The 15,902-nt window shown below is 31.3% G+C and overlaps 2 protein-coding genes across 3 annotated transcripts; both read right to left on the reverse strand.

The window, feature by feature from the left end:
* Positions 1-551: 551 nt before the first annotated feature.
* LOC120087577 lies at positions 552-10,893 on the reverse strand. 2 transcript variants are annotated; one of them, XR_005484622.1, is made up of 6 exons: positions 10,742-10,893; positions 9,171-9,698; positions 7,366-8,201; positions 7,190-7,254; positions 3,941-4,118; positions 552-879 (listed from the first exon to the last, which is right to left on the reverse strand). XR_005484622.1 is itself a non-coding variant. In XM_039044393.1 (5 exons), exons 1-4 carry the CDS (start codon positions 10,832-10,834, stop codon positions 7,221-7,223), a joined length of 1,491 nt encoding a protein of 496 aa, XP_038900321.1. In that variant the 5' UTR covers positions 10,835-10,893; the 3' UTR covers positions 552-879; positions 7,190-7,220. The 2 variants fall into 2 exon arrangements, 1 of the variants encoding a protein (XP_038900321.1); XM_039044393.1 differs by lacking the exon at positions 3,941-4,118.
* Positions 10,894-11,420: 527 nt separating this feature from the next.
* Positions 11,421-15,811, reverse strand: LOC120089073. The gene is made up of 4 exons (XM_039046500.1): positions 15,453-15,811; positions 13,814-14,341; positions 11,621-12,121; positions 11,421-11,456 (listed from the first exon to the last, which is right to left on the reverse strand). Exons 2-4 carry the CDS (start codon positions 14,285-14,287, stop codon positions 11,421-11,423), a joined length of 1,011 nt encoding a protein of 336 aa, XP_038902428.1. The 5' UTR covers positions 14,288-14,341; positions 15,453-15,811.
* Positions 15,812-15,902: the final 91 nt, after the last annotated feature.

Genomic DNA, 15,902 nt, shown 5'->3' on the forward strand with positions numbered 1-15,902 from the left:
GTCATCAACTGAATTTGTTCTTCATTTAATAAATATCTCCATGTGCGACCTCAGTCCTCACCGAGACTACCTCCTAATCGGTTTATACTTGGACTTGTTAGGGAAAACTTGTATGATTTTTAGAGATTTTTATTACATTAACTGAACACAGTTGAGCACACAAACAGATAGCAAATACCTAACAATAAGAATGACACCTAGAACACCACCCTATAACTAGTAGAATAAATTTTTGAACAGGAAGATGTCATCAAGGTCTAAGCAATCGAATTTGCCATTAAAGAAAAAAATAATTGATTATTTTAGCTTTATGAAAAAATCAGTAGTGATTCAACAAAAATCACTAAGAAAAGAACAATAAGTTATAAGCTATCTAGAGATTACACAAAATCTACCCATACAACTTTTAAAAACTAGGGTAAGAAACTAAAACGTCAACAAACAATAGCTACATAGAGCATCACAACAGCCATTCAAACACTTGCACAAATGAATATTTGATGGAAAGCTCCAAAATTGAATACTTACGAGAAGAATGTAGACACATCAGATAACATCTAGCACATTCAACATTCACAAAATATGTCCAATATTATCCAAAAACAGACATTTAGCACATAACAAATCAGACAACATCTTTATCTTCAAAACCATTCATCCATGAAAACCAAAGTCTAAGAATAGAGCGAGCTTAAAAATAAAAATAAAAAGAAGATACTCCAATCATAATTAAGTTCAACAATTTGCAGAATCTCCAAATTGATGCTTGAAAAATCAATTCATTAACCAACGTTGAGAAGCTTGGCAATCGGTGTAACAACTTCTCTTTCATTCCAAATCATACATAATGGAATACGACAATGGGAAATTGCAATGCAGCTGAAAAACGTAAAAGTAAGAATGAGTTTTTAGTGAATTAATTACAAAATAGTGATATAAACAAGAGAAATATGTGTAAGAAGTTAAGCTAGATACATAATGGATAATACATTTCTAGATACATTTCCAAATACATGAATTTCTATTTCTAGATATTTCTAGATACATATAATTGTTTACGTACATGAATGATATGTATACATGTACTTCATTTATTTTGTATCTCTTAGGAAACATCTCTTATGTACTATATATAGGGTTCATTTCCCTCCTTTGTAATCAATTGAAGGAAGACAATCAAATCAATAGAAGAAAATTGAGTTTCAAGGGAACAATATTATTCTCTTATGTGTTTTTGAGTTTTGTAAGAGAACAAATTTGTGAGATTTGAATCTTAGAGCGAGCTCATCAACGCTTCCAACAAAGTGGTATCAAGGAATAAGGTTGAAAGAAGTCATTCAACAACATTTGAAGCCTCAACTTCCACATTTGGATGGAAAAAATTATAGAGTGTGAAGTCAACAAATGAATTATGGATTTCAAGATCTTTGGGATATTGTTGATAGAAGATATTTGAAGCCTAAAGATGAAAATGGTCTCTCACAAGAACAACAACTCAATGAGTTGAGAGAGACTAGAAAGAAAGATAAAAAAAAAAGGCATTAATTTTTATCTACCAAGCTGTAGATGAAAATATTTTTGAAAGGATATTAGGTGTCTCGATTGCTAACGCGGTATGGGATACATTGCAGAATTTATAGAAATGAGAAGAAATAGAAAAATTAGTATGATTGCAGACACTTGGAGCTGAATTTGATACCATTCAAATGAAAGATGCTAAAACTATTGAAAAAAATTTCCACTATCTTCTCTTAATTGTTAATCAATCAAGATCAAATGGAGAAGCAATTGAAGATCAGAGAGTAGTTGAAAATATCCTTAAAAGCGTGACAAGAAGGCATGACCATATTGTTGTTGCAATTGAAGAATCCAAAGACTTGTCTACTCTCTCCATTGATAGCTTAATGAGATCTCTTCAATCCCACGAGCTCAAATTGAAGTTCTTTGATTCTACTCCTTCACAAGAAGCTTTTCATATACAAACTTGTTCCAGAGGGATATCAGGTGGAAAGAGAGGTGGATGTGATGATAGAGAAAATGGATAGTCCAACGACTTAAAAAATTATGAGTTTGAGAATAGAGACAATCAAACTTCTTCAAATAGAGGAAGGGGGAGAAGTTCGAGTAGAGGAAGAAACAAAAGTGGAGGTTATGGAGATTTTTCTCACATACAATATTTCAATTGTAGACGTTATGGGTATTTTCAAGCAAACTGTTGGTCCAAGAAGTCTAATTCAAATCAAGCTCAAACCACACTAATGCATAAGCAGAAGGATAATGATCTAGGTATTCTCTTTGTCACATTCAATATCCAAGAAACAAGCACTAGAGATATATGGTATCTTGATAGTGTTTGTAGTAACCATAAGACTATAAAAAAGGATATTATTATATCTTTAGATGAGTCTCATCAAAATGAAGTAAAAACTGGTGACAATAAGAAGTTCGAAGTAAAAAGAAAAGGAGATATCCTTGTCCAAAGAAAGAATCTAACAAAAAGAATCACTAATGTTTATTATGTTTCAGGGCTCAAACACAATCTTTTAAGTGTTGGTCAGCTTCTACTGAAAGGACATGATGTTATCTTTAAAGTAGAATATGCGAGATCAGAACCAATAATGGAGGTCTCATAACGACGGTTCGTATGACTCGTAGCAACATGTTTCCAAATGAAAATGTACTATGAGAAGCTTGTATATTTTGAGACTTTAGTAAAAGACACTTCATGACTTTGGCATTGTCGATATGGGCATCTAAGTTTTGGCACTTTCTCTCATATGTGCAAGAATATATGGTGAGAGGAATGCAAAATATTTAAAACGAAGATCAACTTTGTGAACTATGTATTTTCGGAAAGCATCATCGAAATTTATTTCCGACAAGAGGTTCTTGGATAGCATCAAAGCCTCTAGAGCTTGTCTATATAGACTTATGTGGACCCATGAGAACTACTACATATAGAGGTAATCATTATTTTCTCACATTTATCAGTGATTATAGTCGAAAAAATGGATTTATCTTCTAAAAAAAGCTCTACTTTTGAATGATTCAAGACATTAAACGCAATGGTTGAAAATGAAAGTAACTTGAGATTGAAAATATTGCATTGGAATCGTGGAGGAGAATATTTCATTTTTGCAGATTTCTTGAAGAAAAATGGAATCAAGCATCAAAAGACTGTTCAAAAAACTGCTCAACAAAATGGAGTTTCAGAGAAAAAAAAAAAAGAATAATAATGGAGCTTGCAAGAAGTATGTTGAAGGCTAAGAAACTTCTTGGTCAATTTTTGGGAGATGTAGTAATTTGTGAAGTTTATCTCTTAAATCGAGCCTCAACTAAAAGTGTGCAAGGTATTACTCCTTAAGAAGCATGAAGTGGATTAAACTCAAATGTTAGTCACCTAAAAGTACTTGGGTGTATTGCTTACTCTCGTATTTCAGATGACAAACGAGGTAAACTAGAGTATTAATCAGAAAAGTGCATTTTTTTTTTTTTTTTTGTGTATAGTGAGAACTCCAAGGTTTATAGATTATAGATCCATGTGAGTAAGAACGTTATTATTTGTCGAGATGTCAAGTTTAATGAAGTATAATTGTGGAAATGGGATGCAAATGAAGATCAAAATCCATTACTAGTTGACATGCATGGCAAAGAAGATGCTCGAGACTTCGAGCTTGATGAGACTCCACCATGGCTTTATCTTCAATTTCACACTCCATGAGTGATGAAGAAACTACTCTAAGGAAGACAATAAGTATTCATGATATCTATAGTACTTCAAGAAGAATGTTGGATGATGAGCATGTTGATTTTTCTTTATTTACAGATATTGATCCTATATACTCTGAGGAGGCAATTTAAAATGAAAAATGAAAAGATGCAATAGATAAAGAGATTGATGCAATCAAAAGAAATGAGACATAGGAGTTAGTCAAACTACCGGAAAATAGAAAACCGGAGTCAAATGGTTCTATAGAACAAAGTTGAAGCAACATGGAGATATCAAGAAATATAAGGTAATGCTCGTCGTGAAAGGGTACAGACAAAAGTGTGGTGTAGATTATGAAGAAGTTTTTGTAGCTGTGACTCGCTTGGAGATTGTTCAATTGCTTCTAGCCCTTGCAACACAAAATGATTAGAAAGTACATCCAATGGATGTCAAGTCAGTTTTTCTAAATAGATATTTAGAGGACGAAATATATGTTTGAACAACCCCCTTATTATGTGAAGATTGGAGAAGAAAATAAAGTGTGTCGATTGAAGAAAGCATTGTACAGACTAAAGCAAGCACCGAGAGCCTTTTACAGTCGTATTGACAATGTTTTTTTAAAGATGGCTTCAAAAGATGTCTATACGAGCATGCTCTCTACACGAAAGAAGATAGAGATGGGAATTTCTTGAACATTTGTCTATATTAACTTTTACGAAAAATTCAACCATGATGATTGAAGATTTCAAAGAGAGCATGAAGAAAGAATTTGAGATGACAAATATGGATTTACTTCATTACTTTCTTTGTATTGATGTTATGAAACGTAATGAATGGATTGCAATTTTCCTAAAGAAGTATACAAGAGATTTATTAGTAAAATTTAAAATGGAGAAAGCTCATCCTACCAGTACTCCTATGGAACTAGACTTGAAACTAAGCAAACGTGATGATATTAAAGCTCTTGATTCCATCATCTATAGAAGTCTTTTTGGGAGTTTAATATATTTAATTATAACTAGACCTGATCTTATGTCCTCTCTCAATTTATGGAGCATATTTATGCATCACCGAAAAGAAGTCATTAGAAAACTGGAAAGAGATTTCTTAGATATATTCTTGGAACTATTGATTATAGAATCCACTATAAGAAGAACATGGATAATGTGCTTGTTGGGGAAGAAAGGTACTACATGCATTAAAGAGTTCTCAAGAGAAAGAGACTCTCCTATTATGTGACAATAAATCATCTATTTCACTTTCAAAGAATCCCATCTTTCATGGAAGAAGTAAACATATAAAGATCAAATATTATTTGATCAGAGAATTGACCAAAGATGGAGAAGTATGCATGAAGTATTGCAAGACACAAGATCAAGTTGTAGACATATTCACCAAAACATTAAAGAAATACTTGTTATAGAAAATGAAGGAGAAGCTCGGAATCATGGAAGTCTAGCTTAAGGGGGATGTTACAAATTAAGCTAGATACGTAATGGATAATACAATTCTAGATACATTTTCAAATATATGGATTTCTAATTTTTAGATACATGCACCTCTAGATGCATATAATTGTTCAAGTACATGAATGGTACGTATATATGTACTTCATTTATTTTGTATCTTTTACAAAACATCTCTTAATTACTATATAAAGAGTTCATTTCCCTCCTTTGTAATCAAGTGAAGGAAGACAATCAAATAAATAATAAAAAAAAAAAAAAATTGAGTTTCAAGAGAATAATATTATTCTCTTGTGTGTTCTTGAGTTTTATAAGAGAACAAGTTTCTTTTATTCAAAATTTGTGAGATTTAGAGTTAATCTTAGAATGGGCTCGTCAACACTTCCAACAATATGTATTTAGTAAAGAAACTGAAATAAAATTACAAAATCTAACTTTAACAATATTTTGAGTAATCATTTTGAAATGATTAAAAATACGTTTCTTAAAAAAAATTCACCACAAGAAAACATGTGTTTTATCATTTATATATATTCAGTTCTACGTATAGTTTTATACTTTCAAACACAATGTTTGTTCATATCATGAAACATGATTTAAAATGAATAAAGATATTTATCTATATGGGTTTGTGACATGTAGAGGCCATCAACAGACTTTGTTTTGAAGAGAAGAAAATTGGATTCGCATCAACTCCTAAAAGGATGCAACCAGACTGCCAAAATATGTTAAACTGGTCATCTAAAAAATTTGTATGACAAATATATTAGCAGTCTACCGCAGTCCTTCCATGAACAATTATTTTACTTTTCAAGTTACTAAGAAAATGACCTTTGTAAAAAATTGATTTTGGTTTTAAATGTTCTATATTCTACTGATCATTATTAAAATAAATGAAGAACATATCATTACTATAAGCCATAAATCATTAAAATTTTTATTTTGAATCAAAATGCAATAATGAATTATCAACTTATGAATATTAAATAATTAAAATCCGAAATTCTTAATTTCGTCCAAGTTTAAGTTTTTTTCCTATTGAAAAGTGTTAGGTTTATTAAATTAAAAGAAAAAATTATGAAAATTTTCTTGCAAACATATTTATTACTTTCATGGAAAGAAAGAGACGTGCTATCAATCTCAGATAGAGAGGAATCCCCTATCTCACATGTTATATCTATAGATATATATATATATATAACTCTAACATACATGTCATCTATTCTGATCTTTTCTCACTAAAATTTATCTTTTAATTTAACAAATATTCTTTTTAAAACATCTCTCTTTTCCTCAAATATTTCCTAAAACAAAAGAAAACACCTTAGATACATTAGATTGGTTCAAGAAATATTTGAGTTCAACTTTGTTACTCACAAAGTAAATCACTCCTTAGAAGTTTATATTTGAATCAGACACATCCGTGCAACTTTGAACATAATCATCTCATCATAGACCAGACAACATGTATGAAAACTAAAATTACTATAATAAATCTTTCTAAAATTTCAAACCTTCTTCTCCATATGTTGAGAAGAAATTGTTCTTAATAAATGAAAATACGCATTCTAATTTGGTTATTGAGGCTAAAATTCCATGATAGATATAATATCCCCATAAAAAGAATAAACAATAATAATGTGACACTACTAACAAAAAAAAAAAAAAAAAAATTTATGGGTGCAAAGTTAATCTCCATTTTCATGTCTCTCATATATTCTATTGAATAACTGCTTTTAAAATTCAAGATTAAGATTGCACCACTTATCTACGTTGATAGACATTTTGAAGGTTTTTCTTTATAAGCAAAAATTTTAAGTGATATTTGGTAATCCAAATAATTTTCTTCCCAAAAGGAATGGATTGAATTAGACCTAAGAATTCCTCCAGAAAAGAAAAAGAAAAAAAATGTGCGAATCTATGATTCAATGTGTCGATCTATAAAAATAATAACAAATACTTAATAAGAAAACGTGAATCATTATTTAATTAAAGTTACGTTTGAGAATCTTACTTGTGTGATGCAACATCTTTCGTAGATTAAATTAACCTTCACGCTTCTCCTTACTTCCCTCCATCCTTAAAAATTTCAAATAGTATGATTAGAATACAAAGAAAATGATGAAGCTTTGATGTTTAGATAAATAAAATTGGTTCAAGAAATCTTATGATCCTTAATTTAGTGTGTACCTATTGCGATCTGTGAAAATATGTTGGATAATAACATTTATGTCCCGTGTTGGTGAGATTATAAATTCACTTTCTCCTATCGTCATGGATTCCAAACTAGCTGTGCTTACCATTCCAACTGAAAATGTCTCCATTTGATTGCATTGAAATATGTCCAATGTCTCCAAGGATGGAAACTTAAGCATACATTTTCCAGAGTAAAAGCTGAATAGTCTTGGTAAATTATCAAGTCCTAGACAACGGAGTTTTTTGAAAATAATTTCACCATTTTCTTCATCTGCAATGACTATAGATGTCATTCCTGTACAATCAGATATTTCAATCTTTTCGAGATTTTCCAGATTGTTTGCCACTGAAGAGCTAAACAAATTCACCATTCGATTGCAATTATTGACGATAAGAGTCCTCAAGTTTAAGAATGAGAATGACGATGGCACTATGCATTTCAAATTCTCACATCTCCTTACCTCCATATGTTCCAAACTATCCAAACTAACTGTGATGACTTCACTACTTTCTTTCCACACGTGCGTAAGCTTAGGAAGATCCCACAAATATATCTCCTTCAACTTTGCACATCTTTGAACATGATTGTTTGTAGTTAATACTTCATTTTCAAACACGTGTACCAATTGAAGGGCATTTTCGATTTTGAAAGTTCTAATATTGTATAATACTTCACTCACTTCCGATGGTAAACAAACCATGTCGTCATCCTCACAACCAATCAGTCTAAGACATTCGAGTTGGGGGAATGAGTTCAATTTATGCCAAAAGCCTCTCTTCACTCTCTTCAACCTCAATTCCACATCTCTCATGCTCTGGAGGAATTCAATCTGAAACCAAACAAAGTTTCTAAATTACTATTTTGAATATTGTTCTTACATCATGCGTATACCAATTGATTTTTATTTTTGGATTCAAACTTGAAATATTAACACATAAACCTATCAATAGTCATCAATGATAAACTTTTATAAGTAGTTTCAACTTTAAAGGAAACTATTAACTTTCAATGGTTAACATTTAAACCTATAAGTGATAGAAGCCTATTACTAAAAAGTATATAAGTTGATATCTATCGAAATCGTATCAATAATATCATTAATATCATACATTTAATTGATATATATCAAAGTCATATCACTGATATATGGATATTACTCATAGCTTCTATTAGTAGTGATCAATCAGTTTCTATGAGTGACTATCACCAATAGCATTTAGCAGTGGCTATCAACGATAGACTTTCACCAAATGGAATTTTCATTATATCATTTGATACCATTGATATATGGATATCATCGAAATTCTCTCATCAATATCACCGATATCACTGATATCACATGGTGAAAGTCTATCGTTGATAGCCACATTATTATTCCTTTTTATATCGCTTTTATCAACGATAATTGACATGCTATCAGATATAACTTTTGTTATTCATTTTTACCATCAAATAGCGTGTTATCGTTGATAGCTTCGATCATCGATAACATTCTATTAGTGACAACTTCTACAAATCTCACATATACTTTAGTTCGAGATTCAACTTTATTAATTAAATTCATTAAGTTGATAGATTTCTATAAGTGGATATCTTATGTCATAATAATAGAAGTCCATCATTTATAACTATTTACTAATAAATTATTATACATTAGTTGGTAAAAATCTATAATTCATAAACTTCTATCACTTGCTGAAGTAGTTTGCTGGTGATAGAAGCTTATTATTAATAGACTAGCTAATAGATTTATCACTTGCTGAAGTAGTTTGCTGGTGAAAATGGGATATATGCGTACCTCTTGTGTGAAAAAAGCTTGGATAATGTCATTTATCCCCTTTGTTGGTGATACTGGAACTTCATTTTCTCCTATCTCGACGGCTTGCAAATTGGGAGTGTTTGTTATTCCATATGAAAATGTTTTCATATCATGGCATCTTCTTATCTTCAAGAAATTCAAGGCAACAAATTTAAGTGTGCATTTTCCAGAGTGAAAACAAAGTAGGCTTGGTAAATTATCAAATTCCAGACGACTCAGTCTGTTGAACACAATTTCACCATTTTCTTCTTCTTCTGTTGCAAAACTCCGCTTTTCGGTTTCAAATATCCTTTCTAATAACTCACAAGAAAAGATATTCAGTGTTTCTAAAAAAGCAAGTGATTTCACTATACTCCAAGGAAACATGCATCTCAACTTGTTGCAGTTTTCAATACTTATCTCTCGAAGTTTGCAAAAGGAACTTGCAATCGGCTTATTCTTATTCCATAACATCTCCAAACTATTTCCTCCATCAATCCTTAAAATCTCCAATGCAGGAAATGAAACCTGCAATTTTATATTTGTATTTAGGATTAGTTGCATATCCATAGCAAAAGATAGCAAAATCTAAAATTATTTTAAAATATAGAAAGATTTAAATAAGAGTCCACGTGAAAACTTTAACAAGCTTATTAGCCCATCAAATTGATTGAAAAGTCTCTTAGTAATAGATCGTCAAAATTAGAAGTTTATCGCTAATAGTTTTCTATTATTGGAGTTTATTAACGTTGATCGAATTTAACTATCAGTACCTATCACTTAACAACACTAATGAAGAAAACTATTCATTGTAAGCTTTTTCTTTTAGTATTCAAAACCTTTATTCATAGACTAATAACACTATAAGTGATATGAGTTATTCATTATTAAGCTTCTTTTAGGTAGGGGTAATATGACACATCATAAAACCATAGATTATTTGCTATGTTTACCATGTCTTAAAATAAAATTGTCATCAATTATAAATTAAGGGAAGGGGGATCGAACATCTCATCTCTAGGTTGGAAGATCATGCCAATTACCACTAAGTTAAATTCAATTTGTAAACTTTTAGATAAGATTGTAAAAATATCTCCCAATTATATATAAAAATACCATTATTTTTCAAAAAAAGAAAATCAAAATCAAAATACAGTCGTCATTAAATGGTAGTATGTATGACAATATTTGGGAGATAAGACACGTTTTGGAAACATGTTGACCTTTGGATATTAGCTCTAACCATGATTTTCACATTCTAATCTTTACCAAAATCTTGAAGATTTTCCCATTGTGATAGCTATAATTTCACATTCTTAAACCTCGTTTGAAGTGGTTGCCAGTTTTATTGATTTCGTAATTAAGTTGAAATATATATTGACGTACTACAATTTAAGTATGTGTTTAGTGGACATAAGTTGGAAAATCGTTTTTGATGAATTTAGATTGTTATAAAATTAAAAAAAAAAAAAGAAAGTGATTTTAGGTACACTAAGATAACAGCCAAACATACCCTTTAAGTAATAAAATGAATAGAAAAGTTGGTTGAAGAATAAGAATAACACACATACCTTGTGAGTGAAAAAGGGTTTTGGATAAGGTGCCCCCAATACTGAGTCTTTACCTTCTTCTATGCTTATTATTCCATTTGAAAAGATCTCCATTTCATTGCATTCTTCTATTTCCAGTGTTTCCAACAAATGGAACGTAAGCTTGCATTTTCCATTGTTAAAAGCTTGCAAGTTTTGGTAAGTTGTGTAATCTGGTTATAGTCAGTTTCTTAAAAATAATTTCACTATTTTCTTCTGCTGCTGCTTCAATGACTATGGATTTCATTTCCTTACAATCAAATATTTCAATGGAATTGAGATTCACCAGATTTTTTGCCACTGAAAGACTAAACAAAATTTTCCATTCCATGGCAACCATGTACTGTGAAGATCAACCAAGTTGGAGAATGTGATTGTGGTTATTTGATCGATGTTCTTCAACACGTGTGTAAGTTTAGGAAGATCCCGCAATATTAACGTCTTCAAATTTGCACATCTTTGGATATTGTCATTTCCAAATACTTGTACCAAACTGGAGGCAAGTCCTTAATTTCCAGTTCTTCAATATTGTATAATACTTCATTCATTTCCAAAGGCAGAGTAATCAAGTTTATCATTGTGAGACCCAAACAATGTAAGACTTTGGAGTTTGAGAAATTTTGATATGAGCCAAAAGCCTCCTTCTCTGCGAAGTTACAAGTCATGCTAATGTTTCCAAGCTCTGGAATCGTACTACCTGAAATCCACAAATAAAAGTCTCTAAACCCTTATTATATATATATTGATCAAAGCAAAAGAAGTCGTATGATTCACAAAACAGAAGTTAATTAGTACCAAATTGAAGCATATACAATTCTTGCATATATTGGTTATTAATAATATTGAAGATGTATTAATTACCTCTCCCATGTTTGATGCTTCATCCACTGGAAATATTTCGTTTTCCTCTTCCACATTTAACCGTTCAATTTCTTTCATATATTTGGTGAAGGACGCTGGAAAAATACTTTTCAACTTGGAACAAGAAGTAACATCGACATTCTTTAGATTTGGAAATTCCAAAACATCACCAGCATCTTTGTCCCACACGTACATTAAATTTGGTAGACGACTTAAATATAAACTTCTCAATGGCACTAGTACTTTTGTATCACCGAAGGTCGGCTTTGCAATTTCAAATACCCTTTCCAATAACTCACATGAACAGATATACAAATCCTCTAAACAAACAAGTGATGCCACTATGTTTGAAGGAAACACGCATTTCAACTTGTTGCAATATTCAATCCTGATTGTTTGAAGTTTGGTAAAGGAAGTATTGATTGGTCCATTATTATGCCATAGCATCTCCAAATTGTTACATCTATCAATGTATAGATACTCCATTTGAGGAAATGAAACCTGCAATATTATTAAAATCTCCTCAGTTAAAAAACAATTCAGGGTCAATCAACACCCATTAATAAGCATCTTTCATCTAATGGTTGGAAAATCAATTTTTTTTTTATTTTATTTTGAAGTTTCCTAAAATGGACTTTAATGTTTGTCAAATATTAGTCTTTTTTTTTTTTAAGAGAAAAGTTATTTTGGCATCGACAAAAGTGATTTTTAGCATATTAAAATAACATCCAAACATTTTTTTTGAAAAATTGAGATTGTCGAGGGGTCAGTGGATGCACCCGTATATCTCAACTAGGTACACACATCTCTAACGTCCTCATCATGCTCCGGTCCAAAAGGATGCACTGATTGAAGAAAAATATAAGGTAAATGTTCAAAGGAAAGATCAAGGAGAGGCTAGAGCAAAGCCTTCGAATTAAGAGCAATACAAGCAGCATGATAATAACAAAATAAATTTGATGTAGCACTCCACATGGCAGCAAGGTTGATAAGATCTTCCCATAAGTGACCTGGAGATTTAGCTTCCTCATTGAAAGTTCTAGTACGTTCCATCCAAAGAGACCACAGGCATGCGTCTATAAGATTGCTCCATAACATTTTCTTCTTATTATTTTGCTTCAATTGTGTTATGATATATAAAATTGCCTCTAGATTGCTCGGCAAAGGACTATTTGTGGCAGAATTTAGAATGGTCCAAATATGTTTAGCATAAGGGCATTGTATAAATCCGCGAATTCGTCATTCTTTTTACAGAGAATACACCAATGTGGACTAAGTGTCATATTAGGAGATCTCACCTATCTTTTGTCCCATGTATTTCGACCATTATGCAGTAGAATCCATATGAAGAAAATGCATTTTTTAGGTATATGAGAAGACCAGAGATGACCAATATCCATGTTGAGATCAGTAGGAAGGGAAATAGTGAGGTGCCTTTTCATATCTTTAACATTAAATGTACCCTCCAGCGAAATGACTCCATTTCATTTTGTCTTCTCCCGAATCTTATCTAGGCCTGACCTAGTCATTGGATAAATCTGATTCCATATAATTTGTTTGCGGTCTATCAGAGGCCTACGAAAGTAGGGTAACCAAACAGAGGAATCCTCTTTCCAGACATCCTTAACAGTATTATGTTCATCAGATCTTAGTGTAAAAAATCTGGGATGGAGAATATAAAGTTGATCATTAGATGTCCATTTGTGGAACAAAAAGAGGGAGGAATTACCGTTGGAGATCACACTCTTTGTGTCTCTTGGCATGGAGTCGGCATATTCGACTATATGAAACCAAGGGGCCTTAAGCTGGTATATCTACATATTGGCTTGTTGGTATTAAAATATTTGTGAAAATGATTGTGCATTATCGAAACTTGGCTTTGAAACAAGGGAGAGGAAAAGGATGGGACAGATGGGAAAGAGAGGTGAAATTGGGAAGATGGGGCAAAGAGTGGCAAAGATCATGTAATAAGAAAATGAAAATAAAGAAAAATAAATCTCCATCCTGCAACAGTCGAAGGGAAACCCGAATCATGGAACAAATAAAAGGGGCAAGACCCAGAAATTTCAATAATTTATCGGTCTATATTTGTCATATTTGTAAATCTTTTAAGGATATGTTATATTTTAAGATTTTTTCTATATTTTTCTATGTAATACAATTTTCGTTAAGAAAAATGGGGTATATGCGTACCTCTTGTGTGAAGAAAACTTGGATAATGTCATTTATCCCCTTTGTTGATGATACTAGGACTTCATTTTCTCCTATCTCGATGGCTTGCAAATTGGGAGTGTTCGTTATTCCATATGAAAATGTTTTCATATCATGGCATCTGCTTATCTTCAAGAAATTCAAGCAAGGAAATTTAAGTGTGCATTTTCCAAAGTAAAAACAAGCTAATCTTGGTAAATTATAAAATTCTAGATGAGTCAGACTGTTGAAGACAATTTCACCACTTTCTTCTTCTTCTGTTGCAAAACTCGACTTTTCGGTTTCAAATATCCTTTCTAATAACTCACAATCAAAGATATTCAGTGTTTCTAAAAAAGCAAGTGATTTCACTATACTCCAAGGAAACATGCGTCTCAACTTGTTGCAGTTTTCAATATTTATATCTTGAAGTTCGCAAAAGGAACTTGCAATCGGCTCATTCTTATTCCATAACATCTCCAAACTATTTCCTCCATCAATCGTTAAAATCTCCAATGCGGGAAATGAAAGCTGCAATTTTATATTTGTATTTAGGATTAGTTGCATATCGATAGCAAAAAATAGCAAAACCTAAAATTATTTTAAAATATAGAAATATTTAAATAAGAGTCCACGTGAAAACTTTAAGAAGCTAATTAGCCCATCAAATTAATTGAAAAGTCTCTTAGTAATAGATTGTCAAAATTAGAAGTTTATCGCTAATAGTCTTCTATTATTGGAGTTTATTAACGTCGATCAAATTTAACTATCAGTATCTATCACTTAACAATACTAATGAAGAAAACTATTCATTATAGGCCTTTTCTTTTAGTATTCAAAACCTTTATTCATAGACTAATAACACTATGGGTGATAGAAGTTATTCACTATTAAGCTTCTTTTACGTAGGCGTAATATGACACATTTGTAAAACCGTAGATTATTTGCTATGTTTACCATGTCTTAAAATAATATTGTCATCCATTACAAATTAAGGGAAGGGGGATCAAACATCTCATCTCTAGGCTGGAAGATCATGCCAATTACCACTAAGCTAAGCTCAATTTTTTAATTTTTAGATAAGACTGTAAAAATATCTCCCAATTCTATTTTTTTTTTCTAAAAAAATACCATTATTTTTCAAAAAAAAAAGAAAATCAAAATCAAAATGCAGTCGTCATTAAATGGTAGTATGTATGAAAGTATTTGGGAGATAAAGACACATTTTGGAAACATGTTGACCTTTGGATATTAGCTCTAACAATGATTTTCACATTCTAATCTTTACCAAAATCTTGAAGATTTTCCTATTGTGATAGCTATAATTTCACATTCTTAAACCTCGTTTGAAGTGGTTGCCAGTTTTATTGATTTCGTAATTAAGTTGAAATATATATTGACATACTACAATTTAAGTCTGTGTTTAGTGGACATAAGTTGAAAATTCGTTTTTGATGAATTTAGATTGTTATAAAATTGAATTCATTATTTGCCAAATATAAATTTTTTTAAAAAAAAAGAAAGTGATTTTGAGAACACAAAAAGTGATTTTAGGTACACTAAGATAACAGCCAAACATACCCTTTAAGTAATAAAATGATGGAAAAAGTTGGTTGAAGAATGTAACGTATAAACACATAACCTTGTGAGTGAAAAAGGGTTTTGGATAAGGTGCCCCAATACTGAGCTTTACCTTCTTCTATGCTATTATTCCATTTGAAAAGATCTCCATTTCATTGCATTCTTCTATTTCCAAGGTCCGCAACCAAGGTAACGTAAGCTTGCATTTCCTATGTAATAAAAGCTTGCTAGTCTTGTAAGTTATATAAACTGATTTCAAACAGTTTGTTAAAAAGAATTTCACTATTTTCTTCTTCTGCTTCTTCAAGACTATGTATTTCATTTCCTTACAATCAAATATTTCAATGGAATTGAGATTCACCAGATTTTTTGCCACTGAAAGACTAAACAAAATTTTCATTCCATGGCAACCATGTACTTGAAGATCCCACAGTTGGAGAATGTATTGTGGTTATTTGATCGATGTTCTTCAACACAGGTGTGTAAGTTTAGGAAGATCCCGCAATATTAA

Source organism: Benincasa hispida, chromosome 10 (assembly GCF_009727055.1).
Source record: "Benincasa hispida cultivar B227 chromosome 10, ASM972705v1, whole genome shotgun sequence".
Classification (NCBI taxonomy): Eukaryota; Viridiplantae; Streptophyta; class Magnoliopsida; order Cucurbitales; family Cucurbitaceae; genus Benincasa; species Benincasa hispida.

Excerpts from the sequence above, each read along its gene's own strand:
- LOC120087577 (XM_039044393.1), bottom strand. The coding sequence starts at position 10,834 with ATGGAGATCTTTTCAAATGGAATAATAAGCATAGAAGAAGGTAAAGAC. Across the intron at positions 9,699-10,741 it reads AACCCTTTTTCACTCACAAG|GTTTCATTTCCTGCATTGGA; the intron begins GTATGTGTGTTA and ends ATAAAATTGCAG. Across the intron at positions 7,255-7,365 it reads ATTTTCACAGATCGCAATAG|GATGGAGGGAAGTAAGGAGA; the intron begins GTACACACTAAA and ends GAAATTTTTAAG.
- LOC120089073 (XM_039046500.1), bottom strand. The coding sequence starts at position 14,287 with ATGTTATGGAATAAGAATGAGCCGATTGCAAGTTCCTTTTGCGAACTT. Across the intron at positions 12,122-13,813 it reads AAGTTTTCTTCACACAAGAG|GTTTCATTTCCTCAAATGGA; the intron begins GTACGCATATAC and ends ATAATATTGCAG. Across the intron at positions 11,457-11,620 it reads AAGCATCAAACATGGGAGAG|GTAGTACGATTCCAGAGCTT; the intron begins GTAATTAATACA and ends TGTGGATTTCAG.